Source organism: Salmo salar, chromosome 07 (assembly GCF_965601325.2).
Source record: "Salmo salar chromosome 07, fSalSal1, whole genome shotgun sequence".
NCBI classification, from domain to species: domain Eukaryota; kingdom Metazoa; phylum Chordata; class Actinopteri; order Salmoniformes; family Salmonidae; genus Salmo; species Salmo salar.
In genome coordinates this window covers 68,834,951-68,862,568 of record NC_138297.1, presented here as the reverse complement: position 1 = coordinate 68,862,568, position 27,618 = coordinate 68,834,951, and the positions used below count along the sequence as shown (strand labels likewise).

General features: G+C 43.9%; 1 protein-coding gene across 1 annotated transcript; it reads right to left on the bottom strand.

Moving 5' to 3' along the window:
• Positions 1 to 598: 598 nt before the first annotated feature.
• On the bottom strand, positions 599 to 7,154 carry LOC145880069 (red-sensitive opsin). The gene is made up of 6 exons (XM_082978005.1): positions 7,005 to 7,154; positions 5,790 to 6,086; positions 2,123 to 2,291; positions 1,851 to 2,016; positions 1,507 to 1,746; positions 599 to 1,363 (listed from the first exon to the last, which is right to left on the bottom strand). The coding sequence occupies exons 1-6, from the start codon at positions 7,093 to 7,095 to the stop codon at positions 1,265 to 1,267; spliced, it is 1,062 nt and encodes a 353-aa protein (XP_082834131.1). The 5' UTR covers positions 7,096 to 7,154; the 3' UTR covers positions 599 to 1,264.
• Between the last annotated feature and the right edge of the window lie 20,464 nt (positions 7,155 to 27,618).

Here is a 27,618-nt window from a genome sequence, read left to right as displayed (position 1 = left end):
GAATGTGTTCTTAACTGACTTGACTAGTTAAATAAAGTTCAAAAAAATTCTGCCAAATCGGCGTCCAAAAATACCGATTTCCGATTGTAATGAAAACTTGAAATCGGCCCTAATTAAACAGCCATTCCGATTAATCGGTCGACCTCTAGAATAAACAGGGAAGAAACAGGTGATACACAGAGAATAAACAGGGGATAAACAGTGGATAAACAGGGAACAATCAGGGAACGAACGGGATAAACAGGGGATAAACAGTGGGTAAACAGGGCGTAAACATGGGGTAAGCAGGGAATAAATATGGGGTAAACATGGGGTAAACATGGGATGAACAGGGGATGAACAGGGGATGAACAGGGGATAAACAGGGAACAATCAGGATAAACAGGGGATGAACAGGGAACAATCAGGATAAACAGGGGATGAACAGGGGATAAGCAGGGGATGAACAGGGGATAAGCAGGGGATGAACAGGGGATAAGCAGGGGATGAACAGGGGATAAGCAGGGGATGAACAGGGGATAAGCAGGGGATGAACAGGGGATAAGCAGGGGATGAACAGGGGATAAGCAGGATAAACATAGAAAGTGAGACCAGAGGGTTTTCTCATTTCATGCATGCATTTATTTTTTTTACATTTTTTATTTGCAAGGACTACAAAAACATTGTTAAATACATTGTATACACAATTATCTATTTAAAATATTTTTAGTTTTGCTTTTTTTATTTGCAAGAGGGCTACAAAATGTTATTCACATAGTTTTGTGATGATCAGATTTCCATTGGCAGTTCATGTCAATTCTCCTTAGCTGTGATTCTGTCTAGTTTATCAGATTTCCATTGGCAGTTCACATCAGTTCTCCTTAGCTGGGATTCTGTCTAGTTTAGCCACTACAGAGTGAAGGGAATGCAGTCCAAGATGGCTACTTTTTTGAGGTGGTCCCTTGAACAGGCATTGATAGGACTATACCTATTCCCACAATGTGCCACTGCAACAGCTACAGTATGCATATGAATTGCCACACGACTCTCTGGTTATTTTGAAGACCGTGGATTATAAAAACTCCTCGTGGTGATTCATAGCAATTTCAGTTTGGTGGGTAATGTTTTTAAACACATTACAACTGTATGAATATCCTGAAAAGTTGTTGGAAATGATTTGTTTAAGAAACAAAAGAGTATTTACTGTACATTTGAAAAAGTCCCATGTGGAATATCTCAGAACGTTCATAATTTGTTTCCAAGAGGTACAACGTTGTCTGGGGGTTTATGCAGGTGCCACGGTGGAAACCTCTGTTTTTGATGTAGACACTTCCGAGCCATCGTCTACTTCCTTGCCAAAGAGCTGCATGATGCACGTACGGAACTGGGAGAGAGAAGAAGAAGAAGAATGGAACATGAAGAGAGAAGCTTCCAAAATAAAAGTCTACATTTAATTAAGACATGAGGCCTTTAATGACTACTTTAGTAGTAAATGGATCAAAGTTCACAGCTATCAAACAAACACACCTGTTTATTCATGAAGACATAGATCACTGGATTCCAGATGGTGGCGCTTTTGGCAAAGTAGGCAGGCAGAGCAGCAGCCAGAGGGTGGAAAGCATACCCAGGGTTAGCCGCAGCAAAGCAGGCAAAAGCTGTGTAAGGTCCCCAGCATACACAGTAAGCAAAAATCATGACAACAACCATCCTGGATACTTCCTTCTCAGCCTTCTGTGTTGACTCAGAGTCTTTCTGCTGCGCGGCAACCTGTGGTCATTCAGAAGGAGTATCAGATGGTTAGATTTAACCCTCTAATATGCATTTTGAAACGGTACACTTCACCATTGACTGTACTGAACAACATCACTTACAGCACGGATGGCCAGCCACACGAACAGGTAACAGAAGACGATCACTCCCAGGGGCATGAAGCAACATGTAATCATCAGAACGATCATGTATGACAGGACTCCAGGATCCTCGTTACCTCCGAACACATCAGGTCCACAGGAAGTTTTCAATCCATGAGGCCAGTACCTGATGGAGGGAGAGAGATACAGAGATGGGTTGAATAATGAAACCTTTTTTTGAACAATGTGACTTTTTTCAATTGTCAGTGAAATAAAAAGAGAAGATATCCCACCTGCTCCAGCCGAAGATAGGAGGGGCACACCAGAAAGCAGACCAGACCCAGGAGAAGACAATTCCTCCCATGGCCCATTTAGCATCAAACTTGACATTTCCAAAGGGCTTACACACCACTACCCATCTCTCCCAGGAGATAACAGCCAGAGACCACAGACCAGCAATACCTGCATTAGATATACACATTAGACAAAAAAGATTCATTCTGATTACTGTCACTATGCTATGGTGTTTTAGCAACAGCCAATTAGTCTTTATCAGCACTGTGTAGCAATGTAGAATTTCCTTCTTAACCCTTGTGTGGTGTTCGGGTCTGTGGGTCCCATTTTCAATGTTTACGAAAGAAAAATTATAACTTTTTTTTTTCAACCTGAGACTCATTGGCCTTGGCTCATTTTCTGTGAAGAACACGTTTTCATTGAGTGCACACTGTGAACCCCCTACACATTTATATTACATATGTGGTGTTCGGGTCCACTGGACCTGAGCGTAATAAAAGTGTGGAAAAGTGTGTGTGTAGGTGAAAACAAGTAAAAATGAAACAAAAAGGTTTGCTGTGTGCCTTCACTCTGTCTTCGTCTTCCCTGTGCCTGCTGTTTCAACATAGCATCAATAACCTGTCTATCTCCCTGCCTGTCTACCTGTCTCCCTACCTGTCTCCCTGTCTCCCTGCCTGTCTACCTGTCTCCCTGCCTGTCTACCTGTCTCCCGCTTTTCTCGCACTCTTTACACAATGTCTTGTGGGAACCTGCGCAATGTTATTATAATGCGTTATTTCAATACATTATTTCAAGACATTGTTAAAAATACAGTATTTTCCCACACTCTACCCCAGCCAGGTGCAAATTGTGGGAGGGACACAACAAATAAATAGCTTTGCATGTGTGGCTCCTTACCACAATCAATCGGTATGCCAAAAATAATCTCTGCTCAGAGGGCCTTACAAATACTTTTGCAGAGAAAGAAGGTAGTGTGGAAAAAATGTCAGAATATGAGGATAATGTTTCTGTCAATTTGGAGTCTGATGGTGAGTTGGAAGATGAGGATGAGATTGACCCTCAGCCAGCCCCAGGACCAGCCTGTCAGCAACCAACTCATCAGCAGCTTGCAGGAGGAGAAATATGGATTTACATTTTTTTGAAATTGAATGGTCTTTTGCCAAATGAATGAGCCACCCGCATGGCTGCCAATGTGATAAGGAAGCAACCAGGGCCGACGCGGTTGGCGGTTACTCATGTGCAGGACATAAAGTCTTCTTTTGAACTGTTTATCCCAGACACCATCCAGAAAATCATTCTGGACTGCACTAATTTGGAGGGAAGGTGTGTTTTTGGGGAGAGATTGATGGAGATGGACCAAATTCATTTACATGCATCCTTTGGGGTTATTATCCTTGCTGGTGTTTTCAGATCCAATGGGGGAATCCACAGAATCCCTGTGGGATGCAGAAACTGTCAGAGAACTTTTCAGAGAAAAATAATTTCGCTGGAAAACTTCCACATTATTTCCAGGATTTTCCCCTTCGATAACTGAGACACCAGACCAGCTCGGCGGCAGAGAGACAAGCTAGCTGCAATCAGGTCAGTGTGGGACAAGTGGGTGGATCACCTTCCCCTGTTTTACAACCCTTGGCCCAACGTTACTGTTGATGAGCAGCTTATGCCATTTAGGGGCCGCTGTCCCTTCAGGCAGTACATACCGTCTCAACCCACAAAATCTGGAATCAAGATCTGGGCTGCCTGCTGCTTCATCATATGTGTGGAACTTTCAAGTATATACGTGGAAGCCAGATGGAGGAGCCCTTGAGAAGAACCAAGGGATGCGTTTTGTCCTGGACGTGACATAGAGACTCTGTGGCCAGAACATCACATGCAATATTTTTTCTTCTTCACACAAGCTGGGACAGGAGCTCCTCAAGAGGAAGCTGATGATGGTCGAAACAGTAGGACAAAACTAGCCAGAGCTCCCAGCTCAGCTGTTGAATACACGGAACAGGCCTATCAATTCCTCCACGTTTGTGTTCACAGCCGACACGTCCTTAGTGTCCTACGTGCCAAAGAAAGGCAAAAATGTGGTACTTATGAGTACGCTGCATAGGAATGGGAGAATCTGTGGCCAGGAACATCAAAAACTAGAAATCATAATGGATTAGAATGCCACAAAAGGAGGGGTGGACAATTTAGACAAGCTGGTGACTGGCTACATGTGCAAAAGAAGGACCCTACGCTGGACACTTGTGATATTCTTCAACATCTTGGACATCTCGGTATACAACGAGTTTGTCATCTGGATGGCGTTGAACCCAGATTGGAACAGAGGGAAGCTCCAGAGGAGACGACTCTTTCTCGAGGAGCTGGGCAAGGCATTGGTAAGACCTCAAATCCAGAGGAGACAACATATCCCAAGGACCCCAGCTTCTGCAGCCATCGTGAGGAGGATTCATGAGGAGGATGCTCGTGCCCCATCCGCCCGACCCACAGAACCAACAACTCTGATACCGGAAGTAAGTGTGAGTGATGTTGTTGTATGTGTGTGTGTCTGACTCTCCTACCTTGGCCTGCTGTAACTATATATGTGAGTGAGATGTTAGTAAAATTCCTGAACTAAGTGTTTTCATCATTCTAGATTGTAGCCGGTAGCAACAAGAAGAAGCGCTGCGATGTGTGTGGACCCAAGGACAGGAAGACACAGTACACATGCAAGAAATGCAAGACATACATTTGCAACACACACACAGTAAAACTCTGTCCCTCATGTGGTGTGTAGACCGGCATTCATTTGTTCTTCAATGGGGCTCATTTATCATTTCCATAAAATACTGTATGTAAAATGTGTCCTTCCAATTTGTTCAGTTCAAAGCAATAAACATCACTAGTGATGAAAACCTTGTTTCATTTATATTTGTTCAAGATAAACAGGATTTATTCCACCCATGTCTTGATTATAATAGATTTTTGTTCGCAAAAATCACATTTTATTTAAAAAAACAAATAGCGCTTTTATTGATAAATGTGATGTAGCAGAGGTTAATGGAAAATATTAACCATGTATGCTGTCTATATTGCTTGTAATTGATATAAGTCAACATCTAAGTATTAAGTATTTTTAGGTAAATTGTTATGGCTGTATTGTTTTAAAAACCCAATAATGTTGTGGGTCCATCAGAATAACAAAAACATATATATTTTACCAGGTCAGTTGACTGAGAACATTGTCATTTACAGCAACAATCTGGGGAATAGTTACAGGGGAGAGGAGATGAATGAGCCAATTGGAAGCTGGAGATTATTAGGGGGTATGAAGGACAGATTGGGACACCAGGGTTAACACCACTCTTACACCGAGCGCCATGGGATCTTTAGTGACCACAGAGAGTCAGGAAACCTGTTTAACATTCCATCTGAAAGACAGCACCCTACACAGGGCAATGTCCCCAATCACTGCCCGAGGGTATTGGGATATTTTTTCTAGACCAGAGGAAAGGGTGTTTCCAACTGGCCCTCCAACACCACTTCCAGCAGCATCTGGTCTCCCATCCAGGACCAACCCTGCTTAGCTTCAGAAGCAAGCCAGCAGTGGGATGTAGGGTGGTATTCTGCTGGCTTGAACACCACACAAGGGTTAAATATGAAACAAAATGTAGTTCATATAAAAATGCATCTTACCACATGTGGCGACAGTGAATCCCTCAAAGACACACATTGGGTGTCCAAGAATAAAGTAGCCAAACATCTGGTTGCAAACGCTGATGGTGCTAGCCAAAAGAGTCTCCGCAATGTCAGCAAAAGCAAGGTTGACCAGGATCCAGTTAAGAGGGTGTTGGAGCTTCTTGAATTTGGCAGTGGCCACCAGTACCAGGCCGTTGGTGAAGGTTGAGGCCACGACCACAAAGAGCATCCAAAGTGTTGAGATATTGTACACCCATCTTGGAGCAATGTGGTAGTTGGGGCCCTCAAAAGGATCTGCAAAAGAAAAAGAGAAAAAAATATATATATATGTACATATATTTGAATATAAATTGAATATAAATTCCCTGACTTATTGATGTAGTCAAATGAGAACAGTAAGTAAATATGTTGAACAGAATGTGTGCATCAAAAGTTATGAACAAGGAAAACAATGTCATGATACTCCTGATAAAAATAATGAAATGTACTGGTTGTATTATTGTGTGTACTGCTATTGCCAGTTGTGAATGGTATGGCTGCTGTTGGGGAAATATCTTATGAAGGAAAAGACCTTTAGCAACATCCCTTGCCATTATACTCTGTAAATCTACAACAACTACAATATCTTGGAGAATCCACAGAATTATGCTCTTTCACTCCTTCTACCAGATGATATCACGCCCAGCCACTACACTGACAGGATGTTCTGTACCTTTGGTATGATATCACGACCAGCCACTACACTGACAGGATGTTCTGTACCTTTGGTATGATATCACGCCCAGCCACTACACTGACAGGATGTACTGTACCTTTGGTATGATATCACGCCCAGCCACTACACTGACAGGATGTACTGTACCTTTGGTATGATATCACGCCCAGCCACTACACTGACAGGATGTACTGTACCTTTGGTATGATATCACGCCCAGCCACTACACTGACAGGATGTACTGTACCTTTGGTATGATATCACGCCCAGCCACTACACTGACAGGATGTACTGTACCTTTGGTATGATATCACGCCCAGCCACTACACTGACAGGATGTTCTGTACCTTTGGTATGATATCACGCCCAGCCACTACACTGACAGGATGTACTGTACCTTTGGTATGATATCAAGCCCAGCCACTACACTGACAGGATGTACTGTACCTTTGGTATGATATCACGCCCAGCCACTACACTGACAGGATGTACTGTACCTTTGGTATGATTGCTGTTGGTGTAGGCGAAGCCTGATTCTCTGGTTGTATCTTCTTGCCGCCTTGCAGCAAACACTCCTAGTTCTGCCATCCTGGACTGGTTAATAAGAGTTAGAGAAGTTGACTGCTGAAGTCCGTGCTTCTCCACTGTCCTAGTTTATATAGCATCCTTTGGGTGTTTTTAAAGGATTACGGCCTTGGAGGAATTAGGGCAGGGTGTGTGATGGTATGGACTGGACTGTCTTTACTTAATTACCGTTAATTACCACAAACGACTAATTAAGGAGGATTTCAGAGGCCATAATCTTGTTTGAAAGGGCATTGGTGGCAGAGGAGGTTAAAAGTAATATAAAATGGAATGCTACTGTAACTGAGGCCCAGACTTGTCAGTTGAATGGCATTGGGACAAGGTCAGTGAGTGTTAAATATCTAACCTTCAAAAAAACACAATCACCATCACGCAATCACTCAGATTGACAATACAAAATCAAATCAAATACCTCATATCCATACAATTACAACATTATGAATAACTGTATGGTCATTTTCCATGAAGAAATATTTGTTGGACTTGCTTTAACTCTTTACAGGCATTTTTTTTAAAATTGTTTTTCTTTTTTTATAGTTTTTTTGTTGGGGGGGGGGAGTGACTGGTAGTACTTATTGCTGTTCTGATTTCAGATTTGAATATCAGAGAAGTAGACCAAGGTCACATACTCTTTAAGTTGTTGTCTACGATGCATCGTTGGGAAAAGTGGTCAAGGTAGCTGATTAGTCTCAAAAGTCCCAATGTTGAATGTGCTCCCCCTATCGTTATCATTTGAAAGTTCTGAAAAGTTCCACGGCAGTTAATTCAGCAGTGAGAGGGAAGTTAGCTAAATGACTTGATGTGGTTACTAAAACAGCTGTATCGTTTAGATCTGTACAAGCTATTTCTGTTTCCGGTTCCAGATTTGAAAAGCCGAGACGCAGGTCAAGACGTCACACCGTCTGTTTTTGTCCAACTTGTTGGTCATGTGGTCAAATGTGTCAGAGGTTGTGATGTCACAATAGGGAGCTTTAGAATGTTAAGGAGATCCCATTAAAGTGGATGGAGAACGGAACCTGAAGAAGACATCAACAAGTTCAATGTAAAAAACTCAACCCAGACCAGATGCCTTGTTTTAACGTTTGAACGGCGTTTCTAGCTTCAACAGGAGCAGTGTGCAGAATAATAATAATAATAATAAGTATGACCAAGATTTAGTCTGGACTTTAGCTTCGCAAGTCCCATCAAATGACTAATGACAATGTCAGGCCGGTACTATGTAACATGTAGAATGGTATCCTTATACAATGTCAGAACGGTACTATGTAACATGTAGAATGGTATCCTTATACAATGTCAGGCCGGTACTATGTAACATGTAGAATGGTATCCTTATACAATGTCAGGCCGGTACTATGTAACACGTAGAATGGTATCCTTATACAATGTCAGAACGGTACTATGTAACATGTAGAATGGTATCCTTATACAATGTCAGAACGGTACTATGTAACATGTAGAATGGTATCCTTATACAATGTCAGAACGGTACTATGTAACATGTAGAATGGTATCCTTATACAATGTCAGAACGGTACTATGTAACATGTAGAATGGTATCCTTATACAATGTCAGGCAACGGTACTATGTAACACTGTAGAATGGTATCCTTATACAATGTCAGAACGGTACTATGTAACATGTAGAATGGTATCCTTATACAATGTCAGAACGGTACTATGTAACATGTAGAATGGTATCCTTATACAATGTCAGAACGGTACTATGTAACATGTAGAATGGTATCCTTATACAATGTCAGAACGGTACTATGTAACATGTAGAATGGTATCCTTATACAATGTCAGAACGGTACTATGTAACATGTAGAATGGTATCCTTATACAATGTCAGAACGGTACTATGTAACATGTAGAATGGTATCCTTATACAATGTCAGAACGGTACTATGTAACATGTAGAATGGTATCCTTATACAATGTCAGAACGGTACTATGTAACATGTAGAATGGTATCCTTATACAATGTCAGGCCGGTACTATGTAACACGTAGAATGGTATCCTTATACAATGTCAGAACGGTACTATGTAACATGTAGAATGGTATCCTTATACAATGTCAGAACGGTACTATGTAACATGTAGAATGGTATCCTTATACAATGTCAGAACGGTACTATGTAACATGTAGAATGGTATCCTTATACAATGTCAGAACGGTACTATGTAACACTGTAGAATGGTATCCTTATACAATGTCAGAACGGTACTATGTAACATGTAGAATGGTATCCTTATACAATGTCAGAACGGTACTATGTAACATGTAGAATGGTATCCTTATACAATGTCAGAACGGTACTATGTAACATGTAGAATGGTATCCTTATACAATGTCAGAACGGTACTATGTAACATGTAGAATGGTATCCTTATACAATGTCAGGCCGGTACTATGTAACATGTAGAATGGTATCCTTATACAATGTCAGAACGGTACTATGTAACATGTAGAATGGTATCCTTATACAATGTCAGGCCGGTACTATGTAACATGTAGAATGGTATCCTTATACAATGTCAGAACGGTACTATGTAACATGTAGAATGGTATCCTTATACAATGTCAGAACGGTACTATGTAACATGTAGAATGGTATCCTTATACAATGTCAGAACGGTACTATGTAACATGAGAATGGTATCCTTATACAATGTCAGCGGTACTATGTAACAGTAGAATGGTATCCTTATACAATGTCAGAACGGTACTATGTAACATGTAGAATGGTATCCTTATACAATGTCAGAACGGTACTATGTAACATGTAGAATGGTATCCTTATACAATGTCAGAACGGTACTATGTAACATGTAGAATGGTATCCTTATACAATGTCAGAACGGTACTATGTAACATGTAGAATGGTATCCTTATACAGCAGCGGTCGTCAGAGAGGCCCGCGCGGTACTATGTAACATGTAGAATGGTATCCTTATACAATGTCAGAACGGTACTATGTAACATGTAGAATGGTATCCTTATACAATGTCAGAACGGTACTATGTAACATGTAGAATGGTATCCTTATACAATGTCAGAACGGTACTATGTAACATGTAGAATGGTATCCTTATACAGATGTCAGAACGGTACTATGTAACATGTAGAATGGTATCCTTATACAATGTCAGAACGGTACTATGTAACATGTAGAATGGTATCCTTATACAATGTCAGAACGGTACTATGTAACATGTAGAATGGTATCCTTATACAATGTCAGAACGGTACTATGTAACATGTAGAATGGTATCCTTATACAATGTCAGAACGGTACTATGTAACATGTAGAATGGTATCCTTATACAATGTCAGGCCGGTACTATGTAACATGTAGAATGGTATCCTTATACAATGTCAGAACGGTACTATGTAACATTCCAAGTGGTAAAGAAGCTTATTTGGACAAGTGGGGTTCCGCAGGACTTAACCTTGGCACGTCTAATTGGCGTTGACAGAAGTGCAGTTAGAAAGCGGTTAATCTCTCCTAAATGAAGGGTCATTTTGGGGAAGCAGGGTTCATCCAGAAACGTGAAGGGAGTCAGGTTTAAAGCGTGCGCTAATAGAGCTGCTGAATGAGACGTTTAGCTAGCAGCCCTGAGAAGACCTACAGGAATAGGAGAGTTTAGCTCCAGCAGTCATGATGATGCACAGCAACAGTCCGATAAGGTGGTACCTCTCTCTGACGTTGATTTCATTTCATTCTGTTTTCACCATTCTAGACTGGTGACAGATGCTCCTCCTGTTGTGCTAAATATTTTCAGCTATACCACAACTGGAACATTCAATTGAATGGTATAATTTGTGACATGGTACACTCTTAGAAAAAAGGAAGAAGGTAGAACCCTTTTGGTTCCAGGTAGAACCCATTTGGTTCCAAGTAGAACACTTTTGGGTCCAAGTAGAACCCTTTTGGTTCCAAGTAGAACACTTTAAGGGCTTGTATAGGGCTGTGATGGAGTCAACCCCACCATGGGGCTGGTATAGGACTGTGATAGAGTCAACCCCACCATGGGGCTGGTATAGGACTGTGATGGAGTCAACCCCACCATGGGGCTGGTAGAGGGCTGTGATGGAGTCAACCCCACCATGGGGCTGGTATAGGACTGTGATAGGGTCAACCCCACCATGGGGCTGGTATAGGACTGTGATGGAGTCAACCCCACCATGGGGCTGGTAGAGGGCTGTGATGGAGTCAACACCACCATAGGGCTGGTAGAGGGCTGTGATGGAGTCAACCCCACCATGGGGCTGGTATAGGGCTGTGATAGAGTCAACCCCACCATGGGGCTGGTATAGGACTGTGATAGAGTCAACCCCACCATGGGGCTGGTAGAGGGCTGTGATAGAGTCAACCCCACCATGGGGCTGGTAGAGGGCTGTGATAGAGTCAACCCCACCATGGGGCTGGTATAGGGCTGTGATGGAGTCAACCCCACCATGGGGCTGGTATAGGGCTGTGATGGAGTCAACCCCACCATGGGGCTGGTATAGGACTGTGATGGAGTCAACCCACCATGGGGCTGGTAGAGGGCTGTGATAGCGTCAACCCCACCATGGGGCTGGTATAGGGCTGTGATGGAGTCAACCCCACCATGGGGCTGGTAGAGGGCTGTGATAGAGTCAACCCCACCATGGGGCTGGTATAGGGCTGTGATGGAGTCAACCCCACCATGGGGCTGGTAAGAGGGCTGTGATGGAGTCAACCCCACCATGGGGCTGGTATAGGACTGTGATGGAGTCAACCCCACCATAGGGCTGGTAGAGGGCTGTGATAGAGTCAACCCCACCATGGGGCTGGTATAGGACTGTGATGGAGTCAACCCCACCATGGGGCTGGTAGAGGGCTGTGATGGAGTCAACCCCACCATGGGGCTGGTATAGGACTGTGATGGAGTCAACCCCACCATGGGGCTGGTATAGGACTGTGATAGAGTCAACCCCACCATGGGGCTGGTATAGGACTGTGATAGAGTCAACCCAAACATGGGGCTGGTAGAGGGCTGTGATGGAGTCAACACCACCATGGGGCTGGTATAGGGCTGTGATGGAGTCAACCCCACCATGGGGCTGGTAGAGGGCTGTGATGGAGTCAACCCCACCATGGGGCTGGTATAGGACTGTGATGGAGTCAACCCCACCATGGGACTGGTATAGGGCTGTGATGGAGTCAACCCCACCATGGGGCTGGTATAGGGCTGTGATGGAGTCAACCCCACCATGGGGCTGGTATAGGCCTGTGATAGAGTCAACACCACCATGGGGCTGGTATAGGGCTGTGATGGAGTCAACCCCACCATGGGGCTGGTATAGAACTGTGTTGGAGTCAACCCCACCATGGGGCTGGTATAGGACTGTGATAGAGTCAACCCCACCATGGGGCTGGTATAGGACTGTGATAGAGTCAACACCACCATGGGGCTGGTATAGAACTGTGTTGGAGTCAACCCCACCATGGGGCTGGTATAGAACTGTGTTGGAGTCAACCCCACCATGGGGCTGGTATAGGACTGTGATAGAGTCAACCCCACCATGGGGCTGGTATAGGACTGTGATGGGGCTGGTATAGAGCTGTGATGGGGCTGGTATAGGACTGTGATGGGGCTGGTATAGGACTGTGATGGGGCTGGTATAGGACTGTGAGGGGGCTGGTATAAGGCTGTGATGTGGCTGGTATAGGGCTGTGATTGGGCTGGTATAAGGCTGTGATGTCACAAATAGTCAGATTGTGTTTGATGGCTCATAACTCCATGTTGGATTGAGATACGAGGATAAAAAGGGTTCCTGTTTCAACCCAAGACCTTGGTCTTTGCCCTGATGTTGAACAGATCTGTAAGATACACTGGTGCCGGGAAACACATGATAGTAAACAGTGACAGCCAGCCCCGGGCTCCTCTACAGTCTCCTCATTGAGATCCTCCGTAAGATGCTGCAGCCACTAGTTAGGAACTATTCATGGCTGGTAATAGAACTGGGATTTGACCTGGGCTTTCTTCAACAAATCAGAGCTGTTAATAATACTCCTGTGGAAAGTGGGATGTTGGTTTTGAGGATGATGTTTATGAAGGATAATGTACAGGGAGATACTGTGAATGAATGGACATTTGTACACACACACACACACACACACACACACACACACACACACACACACACACACACACACACACACACACACACACACACACACACACACACACACAATTAGACATTGAGCCAGCAGAACCAGAAGGGTGCCAGGAATTACAGTTTTTGACAGTTGGTGACACATGACTTCTGAAACTATGGATCCTTTTCTCTAGACTCTACACACAAAACCCCCAAAACACACAACATGCAAAAACCAAAACACATCTCTTGCAAAACCAAAACACTTCATTCAAAAGTATTTTAACTCTTCTCAAAATGGGGTTTCTGCATCAAAACTCTACACCCAAACCATCAAATGATTATCTCGTATACACGCCAAACTACACACGGATGTGACAAATGGAAAACACTACTATCTCGTGTCTTGCATGTTCAGTGTTCAGTGGAGTCCACGGCAGTTTGTCATAGCACTCACACCTACGTGTATGTGCACAAATATATACAGTATGTATACATATTCAGTATATATTTACACTTTAAACAGAAATGCAAGGGGGAGAAATAAAAATGTATTTTTTCTCAAAATATTGTATTTTCATCCAGATTTAAGGATGAAGAATAACAGACAAAACAAAAACTCTCCAAAATCGGCCTCCATTGTTGTCCAAACCAAGAAAGACAACATGAAGCCTATTTATAGACTGAAGCTCTGATTGCTAACTGAAGAAATGATCTAGAAGTGTTTTTCCATGTGAGCACTGGGTGTACAGCAGGTAATGGGTAAATGAGTGTGGTGTTTTGAACGGCAGTGTTTTCCAAAACGAAACACAAGACCTGTCACTTTTGAATGATGTGTCTAATGTAGAGAAGTGTGTTTAAGTGTTTTGCAAACTGAGTGTAAAGCAGATCATGTGCTTGCAGTTAATGGTTTCACTGAACGTGCTTGAAGTCCCACTTTTTAATGTGTGTAAAGAGATTGTAAAAATAACTGTAACACTTCTAATAATAAGACTGTATTGTTTGACTGATAGTCAAGTATGAGACTGTTGAGGCACAGACCTCATTGAGCGTTTTGAAGGATTCCTTCATGGCCTGGACTTTCTCCTCTCCTTTTACCTGGAGCTCCTCAACCAGCAACTTTAAGTGCTGTAGAGAGAGCGAGAGAGAAGGAGAGACAGAGACCGGAACCGTAATGGGGTAAACTTTGACATTAGATAATGCACATTGACGGTGACATTGACACCTGGACCCCTTTACCTTCTGCTTTGTGTAATAAAACATAAAACATTAGACTTACACCATCACTGAACCTTTGGACTATGCAATGCAGAGATAATATCCGCAAATGTCCGCAGGAAAGATATCTGAGGACAGTTTGCGTCATTAGACTAAACACTGTGAATGATGTTAACAAGGTGTAAATGAGGTAATTAGGTGATTGTTAAAAAGGATAAGGAAGGATCATGGAGTTAAGGAGTCAGTCCAGGGTAAATAGCTGAGATACAGAAATCCAGCTGACTACTAGGAAGTCCTGGCAACACCCAACAAAGGTGCCAGATCCCCACAATACCAGGAAGACACAGCATAAGATAAAGGAAGCATTAGAATCAAATCAAAACTTTATTTGCCACATGCGCCGAATACAACAAGTGTAGACTTTACCGTGAAATGCTGACTAACAAGCCCCTTAACCAACAGTGCAGTTCAAGAAGAAGAAAATATTTACCAAGTAGACTAAAATAAAAAGTAATAATAAAAAGTAACACAATAAGAATAACAATAACGAGGCCATATACAGGGGTACCGGTACCGAGTCAGTGTGCAGGGGTACAGGCTAGTTGAGGTAATCTGTACATGTTGGTGGGGGCGAAGTGACTATGCATAGGTAACAAACAAACAGCGAGTAGCAACAGTGTACCGGGGGGGGGGGGGGGGTCAATGTACGGGGAAAGTACGGGGGGGGGGGGGGGGGGGAAATGTATGAAATGTATGCATTCACTACTGTAAGTCGCTCTGGATAAGAGCGTCTGCTAAATGACTGAAATTAAATGTAAATTAAATGTAAATTGTCCGGTGGCGATTTTTATGAATTGTTCAGCAGTCTAATGGCTTGGGGGTAAAAGCTGTTGAGGAGCCTTTTGGTCCTAGACTTGGCCCTCCGGTACCGCTTGCTGTGCGGTAGCAGAGAAAACAGTCTATAACTTGGGTGACTGGAGTCTCTGACAATTTTATGGGCTTTCCTCAGACACCGCCTATTATATAGGTCCTGGATGGCAGGAAGCTTGGCCCCAATGTGGTACTGGGCCGTTCGCACTACCCTCTGTAGCGCCTTGCGGTCAGATGCCGAGCAGTTGCCATACCAGGCGGTGATGCAACCGGTCAGGATGCTCTTGATGGTGCAGCTGTAGAACCTTTTGAGGATCTGGGGGCCCATACTAAATCTTTCCAGTCTCCTGTAGGGGAAAAGGTTTTGTTGTGCCCTCTTAACGACTGTCTTGGTGTGTTTGGACCATGATAGTTCGTTGGTGATGTGGACACCAAGGAACTTGAAACTTTCGAACCGCTCCACTACAACCCCGTCGATGTTAATGGGGGCCTGTTTGGCCCGCCTTTTTCCTGTAGTCCACGATCAGCTCCTTTGTCTTGCTCACATTGAGGGAGAGGTTGTTGTCCTGGCACCACACTGCCAGGTCTCTAACCTCCTACCTATAGGCCGTCTCGTCATTGTCGGTGATCAGGCCTACCACTGTTGTGTCGTCAGCAAATTTAATGATGCTGTTGGAGTCGTGTTTGGCCACGCAGTTGTGGGTGAACAGGGAGTACAGAAGGGGACTAAGTACACACCCCTGAAGGGCCCCAGTGTTAAGGATCAGCTTGGCAGACATATTGTTGCCTGCTCTTACCGCCTGGGGGCGGCCCATCAGGAAGTCCAGGATCCAGTTGCAGAGGGAGGTGTTTAGTCCCAGGGTCCTTAGCTTAGTGATGAGCTTTTTGGGCACTATGGTGTTGAACGCTGAGCTGTAGTCAATGAACAGCATTCTCACGTAGGTGTTCCTTTTGTCTAGGTGGGATAGGGCAGTGTGGAGTGCGATTGCGTCATCTGTGAATCTGTTGGGGCGGTATGCGAATTGGAGTGGGTCTAGGGTGGATGCTGTTGATGTGAGCCATGACCAGCCTTTCAAAGCACTTCATGGCTACTGACGTGAGTGCTACGGGGCGGTAATCCTTTAGGCAGATTACTTTTGCTTCCTTGGGCAAAGGGACTATGGTGGTCTGCTTGAAACATGTAGGTATTACAGACTAGGTCAGGGAGAGGTTGAAAGTGTCAGTGAAGACACTTGACAGTTGGTCCTGCGCATGCTTTGAGTTCACGTCCTGGTGATCCATCTGGCCCAGTGGCTTTGTGAATGTTGACCTGTTTAAAGATTTTGTTCACATCACATTAGATGAAGGAAGCATTGGAAGACACAGCATTAGATAAAGGAAGCATTAGATGACACAGCATAAGATAAAGGAAGCATTAGAAAACACAGCATTAGATAAAGGAAGCATTAGAAAACACAGCATTAGATAAAGGAAGCATTAGAAGACACAGCATAAGATAAAGGAAGCATTAGAAAACACAGCATTAGATAAAGGAAGCATTAGAAAACACAGCATTAGATAAAGGAAGCATTAGAAGACAGCATTAGATAAAGGAAGCATTAGAAGACAGCATTAGATAAAGGAAGCATTAGAAGACAGCATTAGATAAAGGAAGCATTAGAAGACACAGCATTAGATAAAGGAAGCATTAGAAGACACAGCATTAGATAAAGGAAGCATTAGAAGACACAGCATAAGATAAAGGAAGCATTAGAAGACACAGCATTAGATAAAGGAAGCATTAGAAGACACAGCATTAGATAAAGGAAGCATTAGAAGACACAGCATTAGATAAAAGAAGCATTAGAAGACACAGCATTAGATAAAGGAAGCATTAGAAGACACAGCATTAGATAAAGGAAGCATTAGATGACACAGCATTAGATAAAGGAAGCATTAGAAGACACAGCATTAGATAAAGGAGGCATTAGAAGACAGCATTAGATAAAGGAAGCATTAGATGACACAGCATTAGATAAAGGAAGCATTAGAAGACAGCATTAGATAAAGGAAGCATTAGAAGACACAGCATTAGATAAAGGAAGCATTAGAAGACACAGCATTTGATAAAGGAAGCATTAGAAGACACAGCATTAGATAAAGTAAGCATTAGAAGACACAGCATTAGATAAAGGAAGCATTAGAAGACACAGCATTAGATAAAGGAGGCATTAGAAGACAGCATTAGATAAAGGAAGCATTAGAAGACACAGCATTAGATAAAGGAAGCATTAGAAGACACAGCATTAGATAAAGGAAGCATTAGAAGACAGCATTAGATAAAGGAAGCATTAGAAGACACAGCATTAGATAAAGGAAGCATTAGAAGACACAGCATTAGATAAAGGAAGCATTAGAAGACACAGCATTAGATAAAGGAAGCATTAGAAGACACAGCATTAGATAAAGGAAGCATTAGAAGACAGCATTAGATAAAGGAAGCATTAGAAGACACAGCATTAGATAAAGGAAGCATTAGAAGACACAGCATTAGATAAAGGAAGCATTAGAAGACAGCATTAGATAAAGGAAGCATTAGAAGACACAGCATTAGATAAAGGAAGCATTAGAAGACAGCATTAGATAAAGGAAGCATTAGAAGACACAGCATTAGATAAAGGAAGCATTAGAAGACACAGCATTAGATAAAGGAAGCATTAGAAGACAGCATTAGATAAAGGAAGCATTAGAAGACACAGCATTAGATAAAGGAAGCATTAGAAGACACAGCATTAGATAAAGGAAGCATTAGAAGACACAGCATTAGATAAAGGAAGCATTAGAAGACAGCATTAGATAAAGGAAGCATTAGAAGACACAGCAATAGATAAAGGAAGCATTAGAAGACAACATTATAATTCTAATATGGGGGGAAGGAAGGAAAAGTTGGCTCTGTCACATTGCTATGAAAGCTAAGAATCAGTAATTCCTTAAAGCCATAATCAAATCCCTGTACGATGAACCTCACTCCTCTTTGTCTTGTGAAATACGCTTACTGTAAATATCAGGGTATTTTCCTTTGCAAGTCCTAAATATGACTGACGATTTGGTTACGTAGAGTTTCAGAGTGACCTGGTCTAAGGACATTTTGAGGTGAAAGTTTAAAATGGATTCATTGTGTTCATGGTATTCAGTTTTGTTTGATTGAAGTCGCCCCAGCGTTTCGGATGGAGGAAAGGAGAAGAATCTCAGCAGTAGTGTTTAGGATGGAGGGGAGGAGAGGACTCTCAGCAGTAGTGTTTAGGATGGAGGGGAGGAGAAGACTCTCAGCAGTAGTGTTTAGGATGGAGGGGAGGAGAAGACTCTCAGCAGTAGTGTTTAGGATGGAAGGGAGGAGAAGACTCTCAGCAGTAGTGTTTAGGATGGAGGAGAGGAGAGGACTCTTAGCAGTAACTCCAGTGTTTAGGATGGAGGAGAGGAGAAGACTCTCAGCAGTAGTGTTTAGGATGGAGGAGAGGAGAAGACTCTCAGCAGTAGTGTTTAGGATGGAGGAGAGGAGAAGACTCTCAGCAGTAGCTCCAGTGTTTAGGATGGAGGAGAGGAGAGGACTCTCAGCAGTAGTGTTTAGGATGGAGGGGAGGAGAAGACTCTCAGCAGTAGTGTTTAGGATGGAGGGGAGGAGAAGACTCTCAGCAGTAGTGTTTAGGATGGAAGGGAGGAGAAGACTCTCAGCAGTAGTGTTTAGGATGGAGGAGAGGAGAGGACTCTTAGCAGTAACTCCAGTGTTTAGGATGGAGGAGAGGAGAAGACTCTCAGCAGTAGTGTTTAGGATGGAGGAGAGGAGAAGACTCTCAGCAGTAGTGTTTAGGATGGAGGAGAGGAGAAGACTCTCAGCAGTAGCTCCAGTGTTTAGGATGGAGGAGAGGAGAGGACTCTCAGCAGTAGTGTTTAGGATGGAGGAGAGGAGAAGACTCTCAGCAGTAGGTCCAGTGTTTAGGATGGAGGAGAGGAGAGGACTCTCAGCAGTAGCTCCAGTGTTTAGGATGGAGGAGAGGAGAGGACCCTCAGCAGTAGTGTTTAGGATGGAGGAGAGGAGAAGACTCTCAGCAGTAGCTCCAGTGTTTAGGATGGAGAAGAGGAGAAGACTCTCAGCAGTAGTGTTTAGGATGGAGGAGAGGAGAGGACTCTCAGCAGTAGTGTTTAGGATGGAGGAGAGGAGAAGACTCTCAGCAGTAGCTCCAGTGTTTAGGATGGAGGAGAGGAGAGGACTCTCAGCAGTAGTGTTTAGGATGGAGGAGAGGAGAAGACTCTCAGCAGTAGTGTTTAGGATGGAGGAGAGGAGAGGACTCTCAGCAGTAGCTCCAGTGTTTAGGATGGAGGAGAGGAGAAGACTCTCAGCAGTAGCTCCAGTGTTTAGGATGGAGGAGAGGAGAGAACTCTCAGCAGTAGTGTTTAGGATGGAGGGGAGGAGAAGACTCTCAGCAGTAGTGTTTAGGATGGAGGAGAGGAGAAGACTCTCAACATGTCACTATGTAATGTAGCCAACGTAGTGTAAATGTCAGGTCAACAGTTCAATAAAAATGGACGCTTAAGTAGAAGTATATAGTGGTTTAGCTGACCGTGAGTATCCATTCTTTAAAATAAAAATGTTTTAACCTTTATTTAACTAGACATTAGATAGCCTTTTGGAATGCCAAGTGATTCAGCTACTTGACGTTCTGACCTCGATGGTTCGTTAAAGTTGACCCTCTTTAAGGGCAAAAGTCCATGTAGAAAAATGTCAGATTGACCTCACAAGCACTGAGGTCCTCTGATCTCTGCTGTTGAGTTCAATGCACCAGTTGACTTACTGGAGGGAAATAGTCCATTATGAAGAACTCCCACAAACCACCCCACCTCTCCCCCCACCCAGCCCTCCACCCACCACCCCAACCACCACCCCACCACACCACCCCACCCCTCCCCTCCACCCAGCCCTCCACCCACCACACCACCCCACAACACCACCCCTCCCCTCCACCCACCACCCCTCCACACCGCCCATTCTACCCACCACCACACCCCACCACCCCTCCACACCGCCCCCTCCACCCACTTTACCATTGAAGACTATAGCTGGGCTTGGAGACAGTTTCAGACCAGTTCTTTAGCATGGAAGGTTATAGCACCCCAGCCCTCCACCCACCACCCCACCCCACCACCCCCTCACCCGCTCCACCCCTAAACCCCCTCACCCCTTACACCCTGCACCCCTCCACCCCTAAACCCCCTCACCCCTTACACCCTGCACCCCTCCACCCCTAAACCCCCTCACCCCTTACACCCTGCACTCCTCCACCCCTAAACCCCCTCACCCCTTACACCCTGCACCACTCCACCCCACTCCACTGTCCTGTAGGTCCAGACACGTCATGTTTCTTCTCTCCCTCTATTTCCAGGGGTTCACTCCGTCTCTTACACCCTGCAGCTTTACCCACAAACCCCTTTACTACTCTGCTGACTCCATCTCTTCCGTCTCCGCCATATTAAAACGACATCATCAATAATGGACGTTATCAATCACCGGCCGTTGACCGGCCAACCTTACTCCCCCAAATGGATGAGTCCCGGGCTTTGTGTTGTGTAGCGCTACGCTGATGCAGTGATGCAGTGGTGCAGGGTCAGGCTTGGACAGGTTACCAGATAACGCATGGGAAGGAATCAGGGCTACGTCCCAAATGGCTCCCTATTCCCCATGTAGTGCACTACTTTTGACCATAGGGCCCATAGAGAATAGGGTACCTTGTTGGGACTCAGTTCCTTCCTCTTATCATCACTATGCCTCTGAGCTGTGGTTATATTTCATATTTTTATATTTCACATAATAACCAAATCCTCCTCCCACTGCCCTTCATGCTTCCTAGCCCTACCTGGCAGAACTGAACAAGGGCAACATAGCTTCCCCTCTGCTAAAGTATAGACTGGTGGTGCTGCCATGCACTTAATGAGCTGTATTTACCACACCAAACAATTACACACATGCAGACATGTAGCCTGTTTTTTACACTACAGTATCTCTCTTTTAAAATGTGTATGTAACAACCAGTTTAGAAAGGTGAATAGAGTTGAAAAGAACATTCAGATTCCATAGGTTACATTAGGGCATTTTGTATTGTGCAGAACAGAACAGAGGAATCCCTCGTCATCACTGTAACTCAGACAATATGAAGTAGAAGCCAGACACAGAGACTTCCTCTAACTAGTAAATGGTTCAGCAAGTTGAAATAGAGCCACACTTCCTTCTGATTGAAACTAATACTCAGAGCCATGGGGACTGACACGTGGTGTGACAAATGTGACGGATCAATATTTGGACACACATTCATTTATTGAGAGAGAGAGTTATTTAGCCACAGAGCGTACAGGAGAAAGAATATGTCTGTATTAATCTAACTCAGAAAGGTGAGGGAGAATACAGATGAAATAACTCATATTGACGCTACAGTTAACATCAGGGGGATGGAGTTAGCTAGCTCCTTCAACCGTCATCCCAACTCACCCTACCTACCTACCCCACCCGGGCCCAGCCACCCGGGCCCAGCCACCCGGGCCCAGCCACCTGGGCCCAGCCACCTTACTGGCATGGAGAAGATTGCTTTCTGAACACATGTCACCCCTTTCCTCAGCCTCACACTCCCTCCCTCCATCCCTCCATCCCTCCCTCCTTCCCCCAACTGAAAAGAAACAACAACAAGAAAGAAAAGAAAAGAATCAAGATTAAAGTTCACTCTTTTCCCCTCCTGTTGTATTGATCTCTCCATCCATCACACACATCCCTCCATCTTTCTGTGGTGTTGGGTATTGATTACTACTAATGTGTTGGGCCTGTCGGTCAGCCTACAGGGAGAGATGGAAGGTTATAGCAGGGCTTGGTAACAGGTTCAGACCAGTTCTTTACCATGGAAGGTTATAGCTGGGCTTGGTAAAAGGTTCAGACCAGTTCTTTACCATGGAAGAATATAGCTGGGCTTGGTAACAGGTTCAGACCAGTTCTTTACCATGGAAGATTATATCTGGGCTTGGTAACAGGTTCAGACCAGTTCTTTACCATGGAAGATTATAGCTGGGCTTGGTAACAGGTTCAGACCAGTTCTTTACCATGGAAGGTTATATCTGGGCTTGGGAACGGTTTCAGACCAGTTCTTTACCATGGAAGGTTCTAGCAGGGCTTGGTAACAGTTTCAGACCAGTTCTTCACCATTGAAGGTTCTAGCAGGGCTTGGTAACAGGTTCAGACCAGTTCTTTACCATGGAAGGTTATATCTGGGCTTGGTAACAGGTTCAGACCAGTTCTTTAACTTGGAAGGTTATAGCTGGGCTTGGTAACAGTTTCAGACCAGTTCTTTACCATGGAAGGTTATATCTGGGCTTGGTAACAGGTTCAGACCAGTTCTTCACCATGGAAGATTATATCTGGGCTTGGTAACAGGTTCAGACCAGTTCTTTACCATGGAAGGTTCTAGCTGGGCTTGGTAACAGGTTCAGACCAGTTCTTTACCATGGAAGATTATATCTGGGCTTGGTAACAGGTTCAGACCAGTTCTTTACCATGGAAGATTATAGCTGGGGTTGGTAACAGGTTCAGTCCAGTTCTTTACCATGGAAGATTATATCTGGGCTTGGTAACAGGTTCAGACCAGTTCTTTACCATGGAAGGTTATATCTGGGCTTGGGAACGGTTTCAGACCAGTTCTTTACCATGGAAGGTTCTAGCAGGGCTTGGTAACAGTTTCAGACCAGTTCTTCACCATGGAAGGTTCTAGCAGGGCTTGGTAACAGGTTCAGACCAGTTCTTTACCATGGAAGGTTATATCTGGGCTTGGTAACAGGTTCAGACCAGTTCTTTAACTTGGAAGGTTATAGCTGGGCTTGGTAACAGTTTCAGACCAGTTCTTTACCATGGAAGGTTATATCTGGGCTTGGTAACAGGTTCAGACCAGTTCTTCACCATGGAAGGTTATATCTGGGCTTGGTAACAGGTTCAGACCAGTTCTTCACCATGGAAGGTTATATCTGGGCTTGGTAACAGTTTCAGACCAGTTCTTTACCATGGAAGATTATAGCTGGGGTTGGTAACAGGTTCAGACCAGTTCTTTACCATGGAAGAATATAGCTGGGCTTGGTAACAGGTTCAGACCAGTTCTTTACCATGGAAGGATATAGCTGGGCTTGGTAACAGGTTCAGACCAGTTCTTTACCATGGAAGGTTATAGCTGGGCTTGGTAACAGGTTCAGACCAGTTCTTTACCATGGAAGGTTATAGCTGGGCTTGGTAACAGGTTCAGACCAGTTCTTTACCATGGAAGGTTATATCTGGGCTTGGTAACAGTTTCAGACCAGTTCTTCACCATGGAAGGTTATAGCTGGGCTTGGTAACAGTTTCAGACCAGGTCTTCACCATGGAAGGTAATATCAGGGCTTGGTAACAGTTTCAGTCCAGTTCTTTACCATGGAAGAATATAGCTGGGGTTGGTAACAGGTTCAGACCAGTTCTTTACCATGAAAGAATATAGCTGGGCTTGGTAACAATTTCAGACCAGTTCTTTACCATGGAAGGTTCTAGCAGGGCTTGGTAACAGGTTCAGACCAGTTCTTCACCATGGAAGGTTCTAGCAGGGCTTGGTAACAGGTTCAGACCAGTTCTTTACCATGGAAGAATATAGCTGGGCTTGGTAACAGGTTCAGACCAGTTCTTTACCATGGAAGGATATAGCTGGGCTTGGTAACAGGTTCAGACCAGTTCTTTACCATGGAAGGTTATATCTGGGCTTGGTAACAGTTTCAGACCAGTTCTTCACCATGGAAGGTTATAGCTGGGCTTGGTAACAGTTTCAGACCAGTTCTTCACCATGGAAGGTTATAGCTGGGCTTGGTAACAGGTTCAGACCAGTTCTTTACCATGGAAGAATATAGCTGGGCTTGGTAACAGGTTCAGACAGGTTCTTTACCATGGAAGGTTATAGCTGGGCTTGGTAACAGGTTCAGACCAGTTCTTTATCATGGAAGGTTATATCTGGGCTTGGTAACAGTTTCAGACCAGTTCTTCACCATGGAAGGTTATAGCTGGGCTTGGTAACAGTTTCAGACCAGTTCTTCACCATGGAAGGTAATATCAGGGCTTGGTAACAGTTTCAGTCCAGTTCTTTACCATGGAAGAATATAGCTGGGGTTGGTAACAGGTTCAGACCAGTTCTTTACCATGAAAGAATATAGCTGGGCTTGGTAACAATTTCAGACCAGTTCTTTACCATGGAAGGTTCTAGCAGGGCTTGGTAACAGGTTCAGACCAGTTCTTCACCATGGAAGGTTATATCTGGGCTTGGTGACCTTTTCAGACCCGTTTTTCACCAAAGACAGATTGGATGTAATTGTGGAAGTGTACTTTGCAGGATCGTTGTTGCTTTATCATGTTAATAACGCTCCCACTTTCACAGCATAGTGTTCCAGCTGAGTGAACATCAGTCTATAGTTAGGACCATTATTATCATGTTAATAACTCTCCCACTTTCACAGCATAGTGTTCCAGCTGAGTGAACATCAGTCTATAGTTAGGACCATTATTATCATGTTAATAACTCTCCCACTTTCACAGCATAGTGTTTCAGCTGAGTGAACATCAGTCTATAGTTAGGACCATTATTATCATGTTAATAACTCTCCCACTTTCACAGCATAGTGTTCCAGCTGAGTGAACATCAGTCTATAGTTAGGACCATTATTATCATGTTAATAACTCTCCCACTTTCACAGCATAGTGTTCCAGCTGAGTGAACATCAGTCTATAGTTAGGACCATTATTATCATGTTAATAACTCTCCCACTTTCACAGCATAGTGTTCCAGCTGAGTGAACATCAGTCTATAGTTAGGACCATCACTATCATGTTTCAGGTAAAACCCAGATGCAGACAACGTCAGAGTAACATCAGTTTATTAATCCAACAGGGCAGGCAAGGGTCAGTAATCCAGATAGCTGGGGCAAAGGTACAGGACGGCAGGCAGGCTCAGGGTAGGCAGGGGTCAGTAATCCAGATAGCTGGGGCAAAGGTACAGGACAGCAGGCAGGCTCAGGGTAGGCAGGGGTCAGTAATCCAGATAGCTGGGGCAAAGGTACAGGACGGCAGGCAGGCTCAGGGTAGGCAGGGGTCAGTAATCCAGATAGCTGGGGCAAAGGTACAGGACGGCAGGCAGAATGGTCAACACCGGGAAACCAAGAACAATCGCAAGACAGGAGCAGAGGGAAACCACTGGTAGGCTTGACAAAACAAAACGAACTGGCAACATACAAAGAGAGAACACAGGTAGAAATCCACAGGGGATAATGGGGAAGATGGGCGACACCTGCAGGGGGGTGGAGACATTCACAAAGACAGGTGAAACAGATCAGGGTGGGACAATTACTGGTAATTCTGTCCCGCTAGCTGGACTTTTGTTTCACTGATAGAGCAGGTATCCGTCAAGAGCTGAATGCCTACAGCTGAGTCTCAGGACTGTAGATTGTAGTGCAGGGAAATAGAGTATAGACCTGTTTTAATGTAGGGACTATTACCATAACAACTATTACCATAACAACTATTACCATAACAACTCATCAAAGTGGGTGCTAGGTTTCCTCACATGTTGTCATCTGATGTCACACAGACCCTTAGGAGAGGTACAAGTCACATTAGGCTGGATTTACAGGGTGGTTTTTCTACTAGATGATTGCAATAGTTGTCATAGTTAAATTCATGGAGACATTAGATTTTGTGTCTTACTTTACCCCGTCTCAGATCTCAGATGTGTCGTCAGGCCTAACTAGACGTCATAAAGGGAACATCTGTGACATGTTTCAATTAAAAACAAATTACTTATCAGAAGCTGACAGACTGAGATAAAACTCAAGTCACCATCTGGAGAGAAAGTGGAGAGAAATATGAAAGTATTGTACCTCTCACTAAATTACATTTTTATTAGTCACATACACATGTTATTTAACTAGGCATGTCAGTTAAGAGCAAATTCTTATTTACAATGATGGCCTAATCCGGCCTTCCCTACGGGACTCCCGATCACGGCCAGTTGTGATACAGCCCGGGATCAAACCAGGGTTGGCAGTGACTTAGACTGCTGCGCCACTCGGGAGCAGATGTTACAGGTGTAGCGAAATGCTTCAATCATACAACAACTATACTTCAATCCAAACAGATCACAATCAGATCACAATCTATCTGCAATGTTAAAGCTGATCTGTCCCATAAAAAAACCACAGGTGTGACGCTGGAGAAGAAATGCTATATGTCGGCTTGAGGCCGTCATTTAGAGGAACCATTTCTGTCATTTCTTATCTAACCAGAGCTGGAGGGGTTTTGCACTGACATAGAAAACAGAAGAAAACTACTCCGTTGAAAGGGCACTTGCATCTCAAATGAAAAGTTAGTACAGTCCACAGCAGCTCAGCACCTACTGATCCTAGAATAAGAACATAGCTTCTCCACTGTGGAACAGATGGCTGCTAAGACAATGTACTGAATACATTAACAGCATGTGGGCGTTTAAAGACGACTAGGCGAGGAGAGTATACATAAAATTGATTGGTTTCTATGTGAAGATGAAAGCAGTACGTCTGGTATATTTAACTCTATCTGCAAGGTTGCTCTGGCAGTACAGTTGTACAGTCTGTAATTCTCTAGTTTGAGTCATTAGTAATATTGATATATTTCATAAACCGCTCCCAGGCAGGAAAAGTTATATTATTTAACAAACTGGCACACTAAAACCACCTCCAGTCAGGAGAATTAATCTTATTTAACACACTGGGCCACTAAACCCACCTCCAGTCAGGAGAATTCATCTTATTTAACACACTGGGCCACTAAACCCACCTCCAGTCAGGAGAATTCATCTTATTTAACACACTGGGCCACTAAACCCACCTCCAGTCAGGATAATTCATCTTATTTAACACACTGGGCCACTAAACCCACCTCCAGTCAGGATAATTCATCTTATTTAACACACTGGGCCACTAAACCCACCTCCAGTCAGGATAATTCATCTTATTTAACACACTGGGCCACTAAACCCACCTCCAGTCAGGAGAATTCATCTTATTTAACACACTGGGCCACTAAACCCACCTCCAGTCAGGAGAATTCATCTTATTTAACACACTGGGCCACTAAACCCACCTCCAGTCAGGAGAATTCATCTTATTTAACACACTGGGCCACTAAACCCACCTCCAGTCAGGAGAATTCATCTTATTTAACACACTGGGCCACTAAACCCACCTCCAGTCAGGAGAA

Coding starts and splice junctions, on each gene's coding strand:
- LOC145880069 (XM_082978005.1), bottom strand. CDS start 7,095: ATGGCAGAACTAGGAGTGTTTGCTGCAAGGCGGCAAGAAGATACAACC. Junction 6,087..7,004: donor CAACAGCAATCATACCAAAG/GTACAGTACATC, acceptor TTTCTTTTGCAG/ATCCTTTTGAGGGCCCCAAC. Junction 2,017..2,122: donor CCTATCTTCGGCTGGAGCAG/GTGGGATATCTT, acceptor TCCCTCCATCAG/GTACTGGCCTCATGGATTGA.